General features: G+C 31.7%; 2 protein-coding genes across 2 annotated transcripts; both read right to left on the minus strand.

Moving 5' to 3' along the window:
- Positions 1-1,138: 1,138 nt before the first annotated feature.
- Positions 1,139-12,916, minus strand: LOC123692410 (cytochrome P450 4c3-like). The gene is made up of 10 exons (XM_045637151.1): positions 12,535-12,916; positions 9,153-9,239; positions 8,084-8,194; positions 5,571-5,756; positions 4,372-4,568; positions 4,011-4,080; positions 3,582-3,783; positions 2,627-2,778; positions 1,777-1,962; positions 1,139-1,655 (listed from the first exon to the last, which is right to left on the minus strand). Exons 1-10 carry the CDS (start codon positions 12,689-12,691, stop codon positions 1,480-1,482), a joined length of 1,524 nt encoding a protein of 507 aa, XP_045493107.1. The 5' UTR covers positions 12,692-12,916; the 3' UTR covers positions 1,139-1,479.
- A 737-nt stretch (positions 12,917-13,653) lies between these two features.
- On the minus strand, positions 13,654-15,457 carry LOC123692686 (putative gustatory receptor 28b). Its single transcript, XM_045637458.1, is given in 4 exon segments — positions 13,654-13,930; positions 14,106-14,195; positions 14,281-14,352; positions 14,438-15,457. Coding segments are annotated over 4 exon segments (1,245 nt in total). The 3' UTR covers positions 13,654-13,867.
- Positions 15,458-21,848: the final 6,391 nt, after the last annotated feature.

Below are 21,848 nucleotides of genomic sequence, written 5' to 3' on the forward strand. Positions count from 1 at the left end.
TTTACAAAAAAAATGATAATAAAGGTACCTACCTCATCATCGAAGAAAGGAGTATGCAATAGAGAAACATGCAAATTGCAATAATCATAACTAAGTAGTAAGAATTCGACATTTTAATAGATAAATGACATTAATGATAATTATTAATTACTAACATTACTAAACACTACAGTAAACAGATGATTCTTTGAGTAAAGGTGCTTTAACTTAACCCATTAAATTTATTTTTGAAGTGAAAACTTCTTTAGCGTAAGACGGATTTTTTTAGCCCATTTATTCCATGCGTAAGACGGATACCATTCCAAAATATCAAACATAGAACGTTAATAATCAAGTTTTCACTTCTGCCGGCACTCCCGGAGTGCAACCAGTCTTTTTTTCACATTATTAATTTATTAGCTTCCGCCCGCGACTCCGTCCGCGCGGATGTGGTCTTCGCGTGGATGGTTATTTCTCCATTTTGAGTACCTCTGTCAATAACATCTTATAAATATCTATTGGACCCAATTCCCAAATACGGCTAGGCCTATAATAATACGCAACGTGTGTTCGCGGTTCTACGGAACAACGTCTATGGATAAAACTGAAAAATTAAGATTAATTTTTTTCTACGTATTTTTCCAGGATAAAAAGTATCCTACTTTACGCCCAGGATAATAAGGTATAATTATACCAAGTTTCATCGAAATCGAACCGCTAGTTTTCACGTGATGCCTTCACATACAGACAGACAGACAGACAGACAGACAAAATTTTTTTTAATCACATGTTTGGGTTTAGTATCGATCCAGTAACACCCCCTGCTATTTATTTTTTCAATATTTTCAGTGTACAGAATTGACCCTTCTACAGATTTATTATATGTATAGATCAAGATTGTTAGAGAGATTTCATCCTTATAAATTACCATAACGATCGATCATCGATGCTTGCAACTCTTCAACTTTATAACATCAGTAAAGATACATAGATTACACAAGATAAGTGAAAAAATAAAATGTTGTGACTTGTAGAAATGGAAAAAATAAATTGGTTAATATCTCCTAACCCAAGCCCAGAGCAGAAAAAGTATAAAAACTTTCAAACTTATTCAGATTCCAAATAATTTGGGAAGGATGGTAAAAAATAAAAAATAAAATAAATGTTTACAAATTTATTCATTTACATTAATTAAATTAACTATACTAGTATACCAATAAACTATATAACATACACATCAAGCAAATGTTCTGTTCTGCATGTAGGTAATTGATAACAGTCTTCATATAAAATAATAAAAGGCATTCGTCGCAAATAAACGTTTATCATATAAATTATGAAGCTTTATTCTTGACACACGTTAGTTATCACTTTTGCATTGAATAGACAAAAAGTGGTTTCCCAGACCATTAACGATATCAGACAAAAAATAGTTATATAATTCACATTTATGCAATTGTTTTCACTATAGTTGCGTTTCTTTCTTTATTAATATCAAGGTTATAAAGATGTTCGTTTTTCTAATGATATCTGGTATCCATCCACTGCTTTCATCATTATTTCTAATTTAACTCTCATCTTGGGTGCAGGGCTGGTCTCTTCTAAACCCACTACTTTGTAGTTTTTAACAATCGCTGACACTGCTGCCTTTACAGACATCAGAGCGTATTGGTATCCTGAAAAAACAGTATCGTAAACCTTATATTATTGTCCAGTTAGGAGATTCCATACTTTTTGATTGAGTTTACATGTTTCTTAAACTTCTTCTATATCAAGTACAGGATTATGTCAACTCACCTAAACAGTTTCTAGGTCCATTACTGAAAGGCATGAAACTACAAGAGTTGACCAAATTGAACCGTTCCGGAAGAAATCTGTCAGGATCGAAATTCTCTGCATCAGGGCCCCAATATTTAGGGTCTCTGTGAGCGCCCCATATGGACACTACCACCCCAGAGCCAGCAGGCAAAACGTGGCCAGAAGCTGTAATATAGCATTTACATAAGTATTGATCAAGCAAATTATTTACTAGAACAATCACAACTACCTGCCTGTAACAACGAAGAAAAAGTGAACCAGGAAGTTTACTTTTTGAAGTGAAACTTCTTTAGAGAATAATTTAAAGGTCGCATCATGGCAATACCGCCACGCCATGGAGGTATTTTTGAATCATGCCAAAGAAGTTTCACTTCTGATACGTGTTCGTGGCACATACGTTCTTTTTTATATTAATTATCTATATAATTTAAAATATGTATTTAATTTAATAGTTGAAAAGTGGTTCCTATTCAAAACTGAAATAATTCATAAACAAATCGAACACGTTTATAAATAGTATTCATAAAAACTAAAAGATCCAGAACTGAATTAGGTACATAAAGATTTGCAAGGCAATTAATCTCGTAAGTAGTTTCAAGTTTCAACCTTTCTTAGATCATAATTAATAATAATCAGCTGCAAACGATCTAATATTTATAAATATTTTATAATTTTTGTAATAAATCAAATTAGCATATAAACGTAATGTTCATATATTTTATTCCGATTTGCTTTATAGACTCCTAGTTTTTACGATGGAAATCCTAATTTAATTGCTTCAATTTAACAAAAAATGTATTGATTTGGAGAAAAAATTAAGTTTACTTACGTAATTTGGTGTCCGTTAATACTTTTCTTATAATAAAAGGTACAGGTGGGAATAATCTAAGCGTCTCCTTGACCACTCTGTCTAAGTACTTCAATTTGGTGTAATCTTCTTTGACTAGTGGCCGTTTTGTTTCGCCAAATACTTCCATAAGTCTGAAATTAAGAATATTACTTTTCATGAGTGTAAATATTTTATTATACACTCGCGTTCCATACGGTGAGTGAGGGGTCCGGAGGCCCACATCCCTTCCCATCCCCTACCCATCCTCTCCTTCCCTATCTTCATTCCCTCCCATTCTCGCGCCTTCTACCTAACTCCTTCCAAATCCCTTTGAGGACAGCAACACATCCACTTCCCAGTGGAGTGGATGCATATGGGCGGCGTGTGTCGCTTAATACCAGGTGATGCGTCTGCTCGTTTGCTATCCTATTTCATAAAAAAAAAAAATAGCTTTCCACCCGCGGCTTCGCTCGCGCAATCAAAGAAAAACCCGCATAGTGGCCGTTCCCGTGGGATTTCCGGGATAATACCTATCCTATGTCCCGGGGTAAAAAGTAGCCTTTGTCCTTTCTCGGGTATCAAAATATCTCTATACCAAATTTCAGGCAAATTGGTTCAGTAGTTAAGGCGTAATTGAGTAACAGACAGACAGAGTTACTTTCGCATTTATAATATTAGTATCACATAGCTAAAAATGTCCGTTTATGCATTATTATTTTCAATTGGCCAGTCAGAGCATGCAACCTCGAGCGGAAATTGCATCGCGAGGCTGTTCGCACCGTGGTGATCGGCTTATACCTAATAAAATTAATGATTTTTTTTTTAGTTTTATACAAAGCGGCGTATCTACATTATCTTCAAATTATTATTTATTCTAATTTATGATGACACATATCTCTGTTAATAAGTTGTAAGTTTTATCCCGTTCTTTTTGCAAAAAAATCATGTCACTTACTCAGCGTACAATTTCTCTTGGATTTTGGGGTATTTTCCCAATATTTTCAAGGTGTTGCCAATAGCAACGGCTGATGTATCGGTCCCAGCAATCGTTAATGTTAACACTTCCTCTCGAAGTTCCTCATTGTTGTAGCCCCTCTCTCCTCCCGACAAACTGATCAACATATCCAGAAAACTCTTTGTTCTGTAGTCTTGAAGATCTGGAATTATTTTATAGATTTGTAGGTAGCTCACCTATCTTTCGTAAATTAAATAGATTTTAGAAGGTTAATTAACCTTCAGCTCCCTAACAAACATAATTTTTTACATGTCTCCAACGGGTATATCAACCAAAACCTTTCACAGTTCTATGTAATTTTTTAACTAAATAATCAAGAAAGTCATAAGCTGGACTTTTTCTCATGCAATTTTCGTTACTAAATCTCACCAAATTGTTTGTCGACTTCGGGTTGTGATCGTTGCTCATTTTTCAATTCTTCCCGCTTTTTTTGAATAACCTGCAGCGTACCGGACAAAATTATTTTAATTAATGCATTTAAAATAATATGTACATAATAATATTTCAACTCATTTTTTATTGTTTTTAAAATTAGTTAGGATTGTTTTTAAAACAGAAGAATTTGACTTTAAACAATTGAATCAAGGTCAAATTTGTTTCATCAATTTTAATCAAAGAAAAAATACGCATCTAACTTTGACTTTAATTTCTACGACACGTTTTACAGTTTACTACCATAGTCAAAGATGGCTTAAAAAAACAAATTCCTAAGATATGTAATCTTCTCTACCTCATCAGTAAATCCGTGTAGTACACCAATGCAGTCTTGATGTATATTGTACTGTGGGAAAAGTTTGAAGATCCAGTCTGGTTGCAACCATAAATGAAATATCCTCTCGCAAACAACATTTAGCAAAGCATTCATAGAGGCTAAGAAAGGAGAATTTGGATTTTCTTGCGCACCCATTTTAACTCCCATTGCCGTTTCTGTTAAATTAAAACACATACTTTAACTCGCGTCATAAAAAAATGTAATAATTGGAATCAAGAATATAATAATTGTAAAGTGAACATAGCAGTTTTCTGTTTATCTGAATTAAATTATTGCACGTGCAATGTGCATATAACTTCTCAAAAAATTGTACAAGAAATAAATAAATATATGAATATTAAGCAAATAAATAAAATGGACTTGACGTGGAATCTTTTATCTGAATTGTAAAGGAGGAAAAGATTATTCTAACAAAATTTGAATGGATTACTGATTTACTAGAAAGGCAGCGATTTAATTTTTTTTAAGTTATTTATTAAAATATTTTTTTTATTTAAAACTTTCCAAATGTCAAGGACTGCAGCGTTTAGGAAATCCTGAAGTCAATGCAATGTCAATGAGAGGTCATTGTATCTCACCAACGTTTTTTGATCCTTCGATTTCTAATAACATAAAAATGACGGATGGTATTTACTCATAATCTTAATAATGGATCCTTTTCATAATGGACGGCGCGGGCGTTGGCCCAACATATTTATTTGTTTGGTGTAATAGGCACATTTAGCCTTTAGGCCCTCTGCACTATCGTGATTGCCTCTACTCGCCCAACGCTGCCATATTTTGCAGAGGGCCCATAATACGTAAAAATGAATGTTTGTCCGTATGTCGTATTTAAAATGGTATAGTACTAACATCTTATGACGTTTCTTATACGATGATACGATGTCAACAAAGTAATGTGCATGAGAGTTTAGCTGCGTTGGTAGTACTAAACTTGGACAATTTACCACAGGCGATGTCGGGTTACATAGCTAGTTAACTTACATCAATAACTTTTATTATGTTTTTACGTTTTTTATTTATGTATTAATTAATAATTCAACAAGACAACTAAACTTAACTCAAAGCATAATAATAATCATCGATGTTATCGCTCAAGCGTAGATTTCAGTATGTTTATTTTTTCGAACAACAATTTTTTTTTTTCAACTACTTACCACAAACCGAGTCAAGAGTATACGACGATAAGAATGGCCAAATGCTAAAATCTTCCCCGCTAGCAGAATCCGCCAGCCTCTTAGATAACTTCTCACTTTGCTCGGAAAATACTTCTACGAATTTCTCCACGATTTTCGGACTAAACGCCGGCATTAATATCTTGCGTCTTCGTCTCCATATTGAAACTATAAAAATATAGACATTACACATATTATCGTAATTATAAAACTCAAGTTAAACTCACTATAAAAATATAACTTAACATACTTAGGTATAATAATATAATCATATGTTTATTGTTAAAAGATATAGAATATATATTAAAAGATATAATAGATATAGATATAGAATAGGTTTTATCCCGGAATTCCCACGGGAACAGGAACTATGCGGGTTTTTCTTTGACTGCGCGGGCGATGCCGCGGGTGGAAAGCTAGTACTGTATAACGGTGGCGGTGAACCTGCGCAGTGCGCAGTATACTTTATTAAATATATAATAATACTTTAATTACAAAATATACAAATAATTATTTGAAGTATAATAAAAAGATTTAAGTATAAATACATTCAGAATCAAATAAAATAACGTAACTTTAATACTATAATTTGAGGGGTAATAAAGATTCATTTAATCTATGAAAAACCTTAGTTTTAGCTTAACGTTCAGTATCATCATTAAATCACAGTGTTAATTGAAATAACTTCTATTAAATAACAACTCGTAATGATACGTTAACATAAGGTTAGGTCAAGTCGTAACTGCTCCCCATAACCGCATTATATCATACCATCATTATTACTGGTTTCTTGTGACTGTTTATATAAATCGTAATCAATTAAATGAATCGTATATTTTTATTGTAACGGATATTAAAATACAATAACAATAGGTATTCAATTACAGGCATTATGCATCGTCACACTGCCGTGAATGCAACTGCGGAAAGCAAAGATAAATCAAACTTTTATAAGAAATGTACAGCTAACTAAATTTTTAAGAACATCAAGCCCGAGATAGAACCTAATTTAATTCCTAGAAAAATATACAGTGTAGGCAATCAAGCCCTAGAATTATTATCTTCTATCTTTAATGAATTAATTACGAGAGTATGTAGAGAATATGGAGTGAGTCTTATTCTTTTGTTCTTTGATGAACAGGTTAATTGTATCAATCAATTTGTGCTATTGTGATTAGAGGCATTACTGTTTATGGTCGTGGATGATGAATGCAAAAAACATTATGTAGATCTGATTCATCTACTGCTGCGTAACCCAGTAGTACAACCATTTAAAAATAAAAATAAAAGAGACTAACCAGCTTTGTGCTGTTGTTATCAAACGTTATATTAATTACTAGCTTCGCTCCGCGGTTTCACCCGCGTGACTCTGCTCCTGTGAATCTTAGCGTGATGATTTATAGCCTATAGCTTTCCTCGATGAATGGGCTATCTTACACCGAAACAATTTTTCAAATCGGACCAGTAGTTCTTGAGATTAGCGCGTTCAAACAAACTCTTCAGCTTTATAATATTAGTATAGATAATTTTATAACATTTTATATGTTTGTTATATTTTATCCTAAACTAATCAATCTTACTCTAAAAGATTTTGTTTATGGTTTAGCTTCAAGAGTACCTAATCTTCAAGGGCGTGGGCATAATGAATCGCAATTTGAAGTGATTTATAAAATTGCATTCTTTGTCTTACACTTGCAAAATTCTAAGTACTAAAGAACGTCTACTTGATTTATTATAATATATTTAGACCTATTTTTGACACGGTTATTTTTCTTCTCAAGTAACGAATAAAAACAAAATGTGATTTCACATGTTCCCATCTTTGAAATTCCATTCAGTAGATAAAATTTAGACCCAACATATTGGCAACTAGTACAAATAAATTAAAATAAATTACAGTGCATAAAATAAGATGAAAATCCTATGATTACTCATGTAATTGTTTTCCGATATTTTATTTTATAGGAGACCTTCTTGCCCTTGAATGTTTCCGCATGCCGTGGTGGATATTTATGCTTATTAACTTGTCCTTATGTATCACTTTGCTTCTGGGAGTAGAGTGGGATTTCCAGATTATCTATGTATTTAAAATGACCATATATAGGTCACGAGTAAAATAGGAATATTTGCTCGTTTATCAAATTATCATTGATATAAATGTTAAATATAATGGACTAATTCAAATGTTATCATAATTAAATCGAGCTATTCCATATTTGAGTTAGTTTTAACAAGATTTTCTCATTAACGCATATTAATTTCTTATAATTCTAATGTGCACGAAAATATAAACAAAAAGTACTTATAAATTAATATAAAGTGCAAGCATAAGAAAAACTTATTAAATTACGTTTGTTTAAATTTATTAAAATAATATCAACGTATAAAAAATGCATCAATGCGATATTACTACATAGCCACGCAGGCGTGAAATAAAGAACAACTACTAATAAATAAACTACATACTTTTAAGCAATTACTAAGTAATACATTACCTGGCGCAAAAATTCCTCCGAAGCCGATGACTTTTCTAATAAATCTATGCAAGTCATCCTTCTCCAAACATGTCTTCAACACCATTTCTAAATCCACAGGATCAACTACGACTGCAAACAATAATATTATGAAATATCCGGACATTTCGACAACTGATTAATCCTACTACAATAATACGTATTATAAATGCGAAAGTTTGTGAGGATGTGTGTGTGTGTTTGTTACTCTTTCACGCAAATACTACTGAACCGATTACAATGAAATTTAGCACACATAATCTAGAGGGTAATTTGGATTAAAACATAGGATAGGTTTCATCCCGAAAATCCAAGGTTTTTCTTTCAAAACGCGCGCGAAGCCGCGGGCGGAAAGCTAGTTTTCTATGTTTCTTAGAATTGACGTAGAATCAACATAAAATATACTAGGTAAGTTACCTCGTCTCGGAGTCAACCTGGAATAATAAATAAAACTACCTATGGTTCTCAGGTATATTGTAAAATCTCTATTTCGGCTTATCTAATATATAAAAATCAATGCCACTTTTCGTTGTAATTCCATAACTCGAGAACGGCTGAACCGATTTCGATAATTCTTTTTTTATTATATTCCTTGAAGTACGAGGATGGTTCTTATGTAGAGAAAACGTAAACATGTACCACGGGCGAAGCCGGGGCGGACCGCTAGTTAATCATATAGGAAGCTGCAAACTATACAAAATTTGTCGTAGGTATAAGAATGCATTAATGCAATTTTATTCTTAGATCATTAAGGTTTTATTGAATGAAATGAAAAATTCTTTATTGCACACTTAATACAGGATTATAAACTTAGAGCCATTATTGGGATGGGGGATTTGGGATGGGGGTTTTGAATAAATCAAAATCTTTTCTTAGCCGATGCCATCATCCTAGTGGCTATCTGCATGCTAAATTTCAGCCCGATCGGTCCAGTAATTTGGGATATGCGTTAATAGATCAGTCAGTCAGTCACCTTAACAATTTGTATATTATTTTTACGTTAAGAAGAAGATATATAATGTGTACTAAAATGTACAAAATATGTACTTACGAAAATATAAAATATGACCCAGCCATCCGCGAAATATACCATGTTGCATACTTCCGTAACTATAGTATTGTAACGCTGACATTATACCTGAAAATAACATGAAAAGACATAGAAAGTCAATATAGTTCACTTCACATTTCAAGTTTCACTTCAAAGTTCAAATGTACCTAGGAAATTCAATTTTGTACTAATTTGGATGTAGAAGGAATTAAAACTAGGACAAACATATTGATAATTGATTGGAATATATCCGCCTACTTCACTAGATTTCTTCGTGTTATCGTATATCAGCAATAAATTGAAGAAATACCTAAGAATAGATATTGTTATTTCACTATAATTATACTGTATTTCCGTTACAGAGAATACTTACGTTACTATACTTTCCGTTACTATACTTATGTCATACTGAGAAAAAAAATGATCTAAATGAGTTGCGAGTTATTTGTTGCGATACAATCAAGGGAAAAATTGCTAGTTGATTTATTAATGAGATTAAAATGATGTCACGGCTATATTACTGTGATATCTGAAATCTGATACTCTTAGCTATAAAGTTTACCTGACATTCATGTTAGTATACTACGTACACATGCATTTTCTTGTAGCAATAAAGCCGCCTTTTGACTAATTATGTCCTATTAAGTAAAATTTGTATTTTCTGTTTGTAAATAAAAAAGCTTATAAATAAATAAATAAATAAATACACATGCCAAGTACGGAGTCAAATAAGGGATGGACCTATGTGACTCCTTACAAGGTTTTCGTCAGGTTTTTGTATCAATCATCGCTAAGATTACACAGGGTGGCCCAAGCGTTGACGTGAATCATTTAAATAATTAAGGGTTAATAATTGTTATTTTAACAAAAATGTTGTTGATAATCTCGTTAGCTGGGTCCACACCGGACGATCCACCGCGATCCGATCGCGCGCGGCAGGCGCACGAATCACGGATCGCCTTAGGATCGCTTGGAGCGCATATTTGGGATCGCCAGTTTTTAAAGTGGATCGGCCTAACACGATCCACGATCCATGCTCCGCGAACCTGGATCGCGTATCGTGGGATCGCTGGATCGCAGCTAATTATCATGTCTGTTATTACCCATATAAAATTAAGTGTCTATGAAAATGTGTAGTTATACTTTGTATTGTTACATCTTGAAGAATCCACCTGGTATTAGATTTTTTGAAATAAATACCTACAATAAATTTCTATCTCAATTTTTATTACATTTTTAAATTGATCACAAAGTCTACAACCCGTATCGAAACATCATTCTTCGGTAGAAGTAAAACAAAGTGTGCAATTTTTTTTTAATTATTATTGTTGTCTATGTAATTTATTATAATGTAACTTGAATTAATTGCATCATAATGCGGGAACCAATGATGTTATTTCCTGTATTTTAAAGTTTTTTTTTCTTTAAGAAACTGCACTAAGCACTATGTAATGTACCTATTTATGTATAATTGATGTATGATGTATCTTAAAGAATAAAGATTTTTTATTATTTTCTTAATTGCTATGATTCATCATAAGGAGAACAAACAAAATATATTAATAACAAGTTTAATATTTAACATTTTTGTTTCAATTTTAATGTTCAACTTGGTTTTTTATCCAGTTTTTTAGACATTCAAGAGTATTCTAATTTAAATTTACTTATGGATCCTTAAAATTATTCTCTCATGTAAAATTGTACTAACTATTTTTTCTCAACGAGCTTTTTCATGGAAGAAGTAAACAACACATTTTTATTACATCCGATTATTTTTTTTCCTACACTAGTTGACGTTACAATCTTATAATATAAAAATGAATCCAAAATGTGTTGGTAAGCGCATAACTTGAGAACGGCTGAACCGATTTCGTTAATTCTTTTTTTATTATATTCCTTGAAGTACGAGGATGGTTCTTATGTAGAAAGAAAACGTAAATATGTACCACGGGCGAAGCCGGGGCGGACTGCTAGTAATAAATAAATTTGTAAACAAAACGCGACACATCTAGCTATTAACATTGACCTTACTCTAGTTACAAACAAGATTTTTTGCGGACAAGTAGGCAATAAATAATTTTAGACATGAATGGTGGTTTTTCTAGCGTCAATGTAAAAACCATTGTAAAAACCCAAAGGTTAAACTATCTACTACCTATTTCATTACACATTTTACAATAGCATTATTTCGGTTCATTAATATTTAATCCCTCGATCTGTAACGAGATTCGGAAAAATTGTAAGTTTTTTTTAAGTTTATTAATTTAATTGCAGTAGGTATAAATCATCATAGGTTATATATCATCACGCTACAACCAACAGGAGTGGAGCCACGGGGGTGAAACCGCGCGGAGCAGCTAGTATGTTGTAAAATTGCTTGTCAACTAAAGTTCTTCCATTTGTTATATTGGAAATAAATTATGTATTATCTACTAGTTTATTCTGTGGTATTATGCTATATAACATAATTTACGGACTTCACATTGTTTTTAATTAGACCCTATTCAAAATTTCAGGCTGTGACCGCACCGTGAGATGGAACGTTATCGTTACCGTCTTCGATGAATTGTAGAGTAAAGAAAAAAAAGGTTTTAAAGAGTTAATCCTTAAATAAGTAGTAAATACAGTTTACAATCTCACGGAAAATAAAATCGATCGGCACAAATTTCACGTAATTGTAATTCTTGTCTTCTTACTGATCTTAATTATAATTTGTGATTTAAAAAAGTAAAAATTTAATATTATAGATAAGGTTCTATTAATTATTTTACATCCAACGAGCGGTCTACCCCGACTTCGCTCGTAGTGCATAGTATATATCCAACAGTAAAATAATTTAAAAATCGATCGAGCTTGCGATTAGTGCTTTCAAATAAAGTAATAAACAAACTATACATAAAATAAAATAAATGTATGTCAAAAAATATGTTTATCTTTAAACATTTTCCAGGAAATAATTTTTGTTATCTCTATTTTATATCCAACAAAGAAAATAATATTTTTCTGAACTGTGCATTATTTTCATAGTAAATAGAAATCTGTAAAAAAGTAATAGACTACATAAAAGAAAGTCTCTATATATTATACGAAGGTGTCGAAATTACTACTTTCATAAAATAAACAAATTTTAACCCTTTTTCACTTTAGTAAAACATTTTTCAAACTAGCATTGCTTGATAAACACATCGAAGATCGAATCATTGCATGGTAGAAACGTTGATTGTCAAGTTTAATTGTTTCAAGTTTAATGTGGACTTTTTTAATTACTCGCCTTGTATGGCCACATGTACTTGAAACATTGCATGTTACAGATAGATCAATTACAAATAAATCAACGGCCAATTACACATTTTATAAGATTACCTATATTATTAGGACTCACCTTCCGCGTCTCCCAAGAAACTGTGAGCGACGCCGATAACTGGGAGCTCTTCTTCAGGTCCAGGTATCAGCGCCGCCAGTTTGTACATTCGCCGTCTCCTCAACTTAAAAAGTACCGTCCACAGCACAGCCACTATGACCAACAAATATAGGATCATCTTTGCATTCGTTACTTTACGAATTGAATAGAATCATATGCACACGGCGTATTAGCGTGTCGCAATGATGAAAATGCGCCGTTTTATATAGGCATTTTCCTGTAATCGCGTACGGTTCGTGCACTAATTCTTGTGTCGTAATAGATGTGGGGGTCGAAGAGTTCATGGAGCGCTAGCCCAACCTTCAGTACCTGGAAACGAGTTATCACCTCGCGTCTAGTTACGCAGTGCACTGAGAAGGATCGGTATGAACGAGTGACATACTAGCCACCTGCAGTAGGCACCTACATGTATTTCCTATTAATTATCAACATATCTTGCGGTTGCAAACGATTGAAGCATGCTAATGTTATTCTTTGTAATATTATGCTTTCTATTCTATGCGATACAAGGATATATTAAAGCAATAAATATCAAAGCAATGAATTAAACATGGTTAGATTTAATATTTATTTACGATTGACCATTTTTTTATTATTTTTCAGTTCCTTTTAGAATTTTCAATAATTACTAATACAGGTAGGTACCTACTTTATTGCTGTTATACGTTTTATTCAAATAAAAGCCAAACAAACAACATATTTAACTATTTTATTTATTACTAGCGGTCCGCCCCGGCTTCGCCCGTGGTACATATCAATAAAAAGTAGCCTATGTCCCTTCTCGGGTATCAAAATATCTCTATACCAAATTTCATGCAAATTGGTTCAGTAGTTTAGGCGTGATTGAGTAACAGACAGACAGAGTTACTTTCGCATTTATAATATTAGTATGGATTTATTAAACGACAAACAATTTTTCTCTTTTGTTATTCAAAGGTGTCAAAATAAAACGCTTGTTACTTAACGATGATTTATTGAATCGAGGTTCATACACAGGGTCCTATAACATATTTTAGATTTTAGACCATAATCCATACTACGCTGCCGGTACGGTATAGGTAGTTAGTATTTGTACAAATTACCAAATTCATTATTTTTTTTATGTTTGACTGTTATCTTAAATTGATTGAATAAGTGGTGATGTCCGATGAGAACTTCTAAAATCCATATGAAGTTTATTAATAAAATAACAAATATAATCAAAATAATTGACCTAGAGGAAGAGTGATACTTGAGAATATTAAAATTCGGAAATAAGATTTTTCCGTCGGTGATAAACTCTGCCAAAGAAAGCTTAATGTTTTTGAGTAACAGACTGGAGCAATATAATCAGAAAGGTGATGACAGAACGAGTGCCCTGAAACATAAAAATAGATTATATTATATGTATTTTACAAGCTACTAAGTATAAAGAAGAATAAATATTTTTCGGAATATATTTATAATCAATAAGTTCAGCACAAAATTAGGAACAATTATGAGAATAAGATTTTCATCAATAATACGACTCAGACTTATGTGTGAGTTCTTACCTCTAATAAAAGAACATATTCTATAGGAAATATGCCGCGCGCCGTAAATTTTGGTGTTTGATGAATAACTTGCAATGAGAGCTTCAAAGCCTAAGAAAAGCGAGATATAGTTATTTTCAGAAAAAAATTGATATAAAAAATAAGATAAATTTAATGTTTTAACTATTATATTTACCTCTTCTTTCACAGATGAATCAATATTCCTACTATTAATCATAGTATGCGCCAAGAAAGAAGTTACTTTAGCCTGAAATTCAATATTAAAGATAACTGGAATATTATATTAATCCTGGAATAACAAACATATATGCAAATTCCATAAACTTGTATACCTCTTTAACAGTTACTTCACAGAAGTAAATGCTCGAAGACAACATAGCTATGGAAAAAAATATTTGTCAAAACACGTATATCAAGAACTGAATATATCGTTCTAGTTCATGAAACAGACCTGCTGCAGTCGCTTCCATAAAATAATAAAGGTAGAGTATTATTATAAGAAGCCACACAGACAGTGTTAGAAGCAATGCCAGACCAAATTTATCGTTAGCTATCTCAGTGGCCTTGTACAGCATACTATATATTTTCCCACATTTGTTTACCATTTCGCACAGAGCCCTGTCTTGCATACTGATCGTTTTATTATCCACATTTTTCATACGCACAAAAAAGAAGCTCTCACCTCTTCTTTGTAATTTCCTGAGCACTTTATTTATTCTCTTATATCTGTCACGGATTATAAAGAGGTAAACACCATAGTGCAGGGTTGTCACAAATACTAGGGAATCGGAGAATAATATTTGATATATCTTGCTGTACGGGATGTTGTCTATTCTTTGGCTTATCGAAACCCAGATACTGAAGGAACGTATGACCCACATAATAATGAGTGTTACAGGTATCAGGAAAGATGGAGTAGACCTTTTACTATGATCTATATTTTCGCCCAACTCTTTGAACGCTTCGTCGATATCAACGAGTTGCTGCATGTGTTTAGTAGCTCCACTGAGGTCGAACGATATCTTCCACATTGCGTAAATAACGTACGTCGTAGTTGCGATATTTTCAACTAAATCTCCATAGTGTTTCAACTGCGTATCATATAAAACTCGCAATATAGTTTGGTCATAACTGTACACATTGTAAATAGCACAAAAATAAAGTGAATGCCACAGCGTAAACAAAACAAATCCAACAAACGAAAATTGAGAAGTAATTACATTTTCAGAAGTACTTTTGATATTAAAAATTGATACTCCTAATAATTTCCTCACAGTCCCTATTAAAATGCATGCTTCGACAATGTTGCCATACTTTTTTTTCCGTTTAAACCACTTTCCAATTTGCTCCATTTTCGCTAAATTAACACAAGAGTCTTTTGGAGAGTATTGAAAACGAATGTGTTCCCATATTACATTTCATACTTTCATCAATTTCAAAATGGACAATAAATGAATTACCTATAATTTTTCTTGTAATAAAAACAAATCACTTTTCATTACTTCAATGATAACCACTCTAGACGATTGCGTAATACAACATGCAGAGGAGTTAAATGATACAATTAATGGTATTTACAATTATCCAACGGATAATCGAATTTTATTTTTCAAAATGTTCACATTTACATAATAGCCTACGCCATGAACTATAATGTCCAACGCGATAGGTATATCATCTGAACAACTAAAAATTAGGCATATTATATACAATGGGTGAAAATAAATTGTTTATTACAATTATTTATAAGCACTATACAACTTTACATATTGTGAAAATACAATACAAGCATTTCGGTATATAATATAGGACTATCATATCACTGCCAAAAGTACAATTATTTGAATTAAACATAACTAAGTGCGTGTATACAGTAAACACATACGTAATTATTGCAATACATAGAAAATAATAATATATTTGCTGCGTAACAAACTCTAATATTTAAGAGCACTAAGCATCTATTAGTTACAAATTACAGATCTTGATAAGATTTACATTATAGGCTATCGAGGCTATGTTAGAAAACTATGAGAAATTCGAAAAAGGTACCTCCCTTGGTACTTGCTTATCACCGGAATTAAACAATACGACGGTAGCCGTATTTTAATAAATGGTGGATTACTCTTACTTTTCTTTCTCTTTCTCTCTCTCTTATCTTTAGGCTACCGACGCATCTAATGCTATTATGGCACAACGTAATAAATGAAGAATTAAGGTAACATTTATACAGGTATCTGTTGTTAACAGAGTAAGGCGAAGCCTTCTACACTTAACATCCTATCTGAAATTATCTTTAAAATATGAGTGAATAAGGTATATGTGTAAATTATTGTAATATGTATTATGTCTTTCAGGAAAGCTTTTTATGAAAGATACATAAGTATTACCTAATATTCGAATAATTTATCCGTCGTATGAATTATGCTTTTATACCCACATAATATTTATTCACTTATATTTTCATTTTTCATACATGGATGTTTCGACCAATTGCATCGTTATACTGAATATTCTTCCGCCATTTCAATGCGTGCATGTCACTTTAAGATTGTAAACACTATTAGATTACAATCTGAATGCATTATTTAGGCAAATTATAATCTATCAAAGTGAACATAATAATCTTATGATAAAAAAAATGCGTTAAATAGCGAGCAAATGTTACAATTTGTCGACAGAGAACAATTTCACGAGTTAGATGATAATCTAACGGTTTTGACGATCTTACGGCGACACATGCAACCTGATTTATAGGTACCTACGTCAGGAATATTAAAATTAATTACACAGATACAATATGACGTACAAAAAACAAAACGTTATAGTTATTGTGACGCAAAGCCTCACATTGCACCTGGTTTTAATTAGATAAATAAGAAGCTGCCACCTTTTTTTACTTGTATATGGTCGATGTATGACTATTTTATCTCACCAAACTTTAGATTCTTTAAAATCTAAAGACTACATTGCTTTGTGACGAAAAAACTGGTAAATTATAGATACTAAAAATTTACGAATAATGTTACATTTCCCTTATAAACATAGTTTTGAAGAATCCCTGAATATTAGTTCAAAATGATAGAAAATACAAAAATAATTTCATAATAAATCACTGCGATATGTCCAAATTTTAACTTAGCTCTAGTCACTAGGTATACTCAAAACTTAAACATAAACAGAAATATAGAACAAAGTTACAAAAATAATCATCTTATTGTTTATCTTATGAGATTAATTCAGCGACTTCATTCGCGAAATAGATGTGAAAGTTCTTGAAGGTTTTATCGTAACATTCAAAATTATATCCAGCGGAATGTTGAATGGAATAATTTATAATCACATACGTTTAAAAAATTGAATAAAAATAGCAAAATAATTTTATATTTTCCACCGCTATAAAATAAATGCAACCAAAACACATTATAATATACAACTAGAATATCGTAATAAAATACCATTTGTGACATAATTGAGGCGGTCAAAGCTGTGTTAACAATAATAATAGTTAGAAAATCATTAAATCATAAATGCACGTAATATATAAATGTTGTTAATATACGAGTATAATATTTACTTTATTGCAATTTTCATTAAATATTACAATAGATTTTTTGGAAGGTGTATTAATTTCGACATATAAGAGCTAGCGCGCAAGAGCAACTTTTGTCTCCGCAACTATTTTGTCTCTCCCATCAACTCTATGGGCTCGTAATAAAGTGCGCGCACGTATTAGTATATTAAGAAGAGCTGGAACGTCAACACATTTACACATTGCACATGTTAGGCCGGGAGATACTGACACAAAATTTCGGGTCATTTGTAACAGGATGGCGGTCTAGAGGGGTCTTACTTATCCGACGAGTGTGACTTACGCCCACGCGACTAGTCCGCCGGTACCAGCGTTCTGACCATCATTTTTCTTTTTGTCATTGCGTAATAAGACCTCTGTAGAACCGCCATTCTGTTACAAATGACCCGAAATTTTGTGTCAGTATCTCCCGGCCTATGTATGTGTCATATTTTGCAATTGTTTATAAATACAGGGTGATGTTATTGGTGTAGTACGAATATCTAAAAATCTATGAAGAATTTTGTGATACAGTAAATGGAAGAATTATAGACTATTTTACAGTATTTAATAAAATCATTTAATTTTTTGTTCATTTTCATTAGAAATGTCAATTTTTCTCACCAAGGCCAGGTGGAAATTTGGATGATAAGGATCTTGTTAGAAAAATATAAATTTTGACTAAAATCGGCATTTTTTTTTTCAAAAATCAAATTACTAATTAATAATCAGAGTTATCACCATTTACATTAATTTACAAACGATATCGGTTGTTCTTACTTAAAATTGAATACCAATGTCTTATTGCGGTATGTGTTCTTTGGAAGTGTTCGTAAAGTTGTTGATCCGTAATTAAATTTTGCGGAAAATCTTTTAGAGCGCTTAGTTGTGACATATCCTAAGCATATTTAATAGAATTAAAAGACGAGCGAATATCCAGAATAAAACACAATACCTATTCTTTATGACATTATTTAAAAAAAATACGCCAAACTATACACAATTTTTACTTGATGCAATCCTCAAAGATCATGGACATAGTGTATTGCGCCTTCCACCATACCATCCAGAACTCAACCCAATAGAGTTACTATGGGGCATAATTAAAGGGAAAGTAGCATCACAAAATGTGAACTTTAACTTGAAAACTGTGGAAGAATTATTTAGAAAGGAAGCAAATGCCATATTAGTCTGGATATGTTTAGTGACGTTTGGAGAAAGACGCGAGAACACGAGGAAAAATATATTCAATTAGAACCAAAAGTAGATAATTACACTGACTCATTTATAATAACATTAAGAAATTCCGACGGCGAAACATCGAGTTCTTCGAGCGATGAAAGTTTCAGTGAAGTAGAAGATTACGATTATGATTAAATAGATTCTTCATTCTTCTCTATAGATACTGCTTTCTGAATTGGTGGTAAATGTTGAAACTGTTAAACTGTTATGACGATTCAAAAGTGCTTCTAGAAGAAGTCTAATTGTATAAATGTTTGAGTTTGAGTTTAAAACCAATAGTGTGAAAATCATACAATAAACATGTAACACGTATTTGTTAGCGCGTATTGGTAGGTATTACGTACTTACTACAAATATAATATTTCTTAGATATTTTTACTCGACCAAAGTCAGGACAAGACTGCTCCGCAACTGCAGAAGACGTCCGTCATTTAAATCATTATCAAAACAACCATCCGTGTGTTGGGAGTGAGCGCACGTGTTATTTGTATTGTTTTTATGACCTGAAATTTAATTATTATTTGATAATTGAATGATTATTAATACTTTTATCCAATTGATTATTTTTAGAATAAATAATTAAGTTCATCAATTGATTTACTTTTAAATTATAATTTTACAGGTAAATTATGAGAGCTTTCATAATTATATTTGCATATAATTATTTATCTACAACGCACCCATTTTACAATTCAAGTCTAAAATGAAACTAGAGTCGCATTTATTTTTGAACATACTGTAAGTGAAATTGCATAAGTGTGAGTACTGTGAACATGCCAGCTTTCCTTAATTGACCGATAGCGACGCAACTCCCCATAGAGTTGATGGGAGAGACAAAAAAATTTTTCGATCGTAAAGCACTCTCTGATGCTTCGCATCGTCGTGCAATAGTTGCGGAGACAAAAGTTGCTCTTGCGCGCTAGCTCTTTGTGTAGTTAAAAGAAGTCTTAGCAGTTAGAAAATTTTATATATATGTTATAAAGTTGATTACCATTTGGTCTTACCATCTTAGCACTATTTCCAATAAACTTTAAACTCCATAATTGTGACTATAATAATATCTACTATACTTTCTTGCTAATTTAATGAACACTATTTCAATTTTCAATACACTTTCTATACAAACATTGGCTGCTATAACATTTCAGGTGACATCGCTAAGAATTTTGTGCCAATAGGAATCTTGAATATATCTATAGGTATGAATACTTTTAAACATTAGTAACTTTATTGATTCCCTCTATACCTAGATGATTATTTACTTCTGGCAAGTTTGAAGTGGCATAGAAAAATTAAATTAAAGAGTGGCCCATTATTATATTTTCCGTGTTACAATCGCTAATTAACAACAGCTATATACGAAATTTTCGACTGATTTTACAAAGTTTATATTTTCAATTATTTTATTCATCGTCTTCTCTCAATTTTAATATCATCCGATCGAAAATTTTTTTTTTTTTTTTTGTAATTTCCACATTCTATAAATGTTCCAATAATATTCCAAAAACATCTTCCAAATACATTAAAAACTCCTCTTTTAATCAAGTAGGTTTCTACTGTCATCGGACATTTGCTAGGGGATTTTTCTGTTCTATTTGCGATACAATATACATACTATAGATATTATTATTATAATGCTATTAGCCAAGTAAATGCAAAAAACCCAGGTTACGGGTACTTGACACTTGAGACTATATCGACAACGTGACACGCACGTGCGCTGCCATCGTCGTAATTACTTCAAAACATTATAATTAAAATAATTAAATCATATTATTCTTTTAGTTTAGTATTGCATGTCTTGTTTAACCGATCTTGTAAAATATTCGTATTGTTAATATGATGCCAAAATAGTTTTGGAATGGAGCCAAATTTTCAATGCGCTTCTTGAAGATAATGAATGTCATATATTCTAATGTTTTCCAGTATAAAATGCGATATATAACTTTATTTCTTAAAGATTATTTCCATGTCACAACTTAAATGAAGGCCACAATTATGAGAAAGAGAAAGACGATTAATAAAATAATATGAAAACAGATATAATGAAGTAAAAAACCAAACTGTCGAAATGCCGGCTAATACTCTCAGATCAATGAAGATAGATTTATAGGTTAATATTTTCAATGGATATTAAATGTTAATAGACCATTAAACATGTAGTTTATATAATAGAAGATAGTATCATGCACTTAATATATTGCCATACATCGTTAGAACACCAGCCTAATAAATTGTATCTAATAATAAAAACACGCGCGTCCACAGTATAACAAATTCGTACCACACAAATTGCACAAATATAGGTAAACCAGAATCTGATGGCAATTAGGGAAATCAAAATTTTGAGTGTGCAACCCTAGGGAAAATGGACTGAACGATCTTGATACTGCTTATTTTTTATTTTGTCCTCAACATCATTAGACACATTACATAAGTGAACAATACTGTACTTAATAATGAGATATCAACTTAATATTATGTAGGTACATACTTACATGTTAATATACATATAACTTTTATCTATGTAATACATATTATTATTATTTACACATACCTATATTTGTATATTCATTATCATTATGCCATGCAAAAATATGGATGTAACGATAATGCAGATCAAAACTAGATTGCTAATAATTTTTTATAAAATAAAATAAAAATAAAATAAAACTATGTTTATTTTCGTAAGTATTAACAGATACACACATTATAAAATTGACTTGGACAGCTTGGACTTGACGAATAACCGTATTGGAAACTCTTATAATAAGTTTTCATAAAATTATATTGTAATCAACAAACAATATTATTATTAGTTACCTACTTATAATATTAATTTTAAGTATCAAAACGGGTAAGTCCAATTTACCAATAAAATATTCAAAATTGAAAATTGTGATGTGTTTGACCCTTCTTCATCGAATGTT

This window comes from Colias croceus, chromosome 6, assembly GCF_905220415.1.
Source record: "Colias croceus chromosome 6, ilColCroc2.1".
Lineage (NCBI taxonomy): Eukaryota > Metazoa > Arthropoda > Insecta > Lepidoptera > Pieridae > Colias > Colias croceus.

What these genes read in the sequence shown, in the direction of transcription:
- LOC123692410 (XM_045637151.1), bottom strand. Translation starts at nt 12,691, where the DNA reads ATGATCCTATATTTGTTGGTCATAGTGGCTGTGCTGTGGACGGTACTT. An exon ending in GGGTCATATTTTATATTTTC is followed by an intron (nt 8,195 to 9,152) that starts GTAAGTACATAT and finishes TATTGTTTGCAG; the next exon opens with TCGTAGTTGATCCTGTGGAT. An exon ending in TGGACCTAGAAACTGTTTAG is followed by an intron (nt 1,656 to 1,776) that starts GTGAGTTGACAT and finishes CTGTTTTTTCAG; the next exon opens with GATACCAATACGCTCTGATG.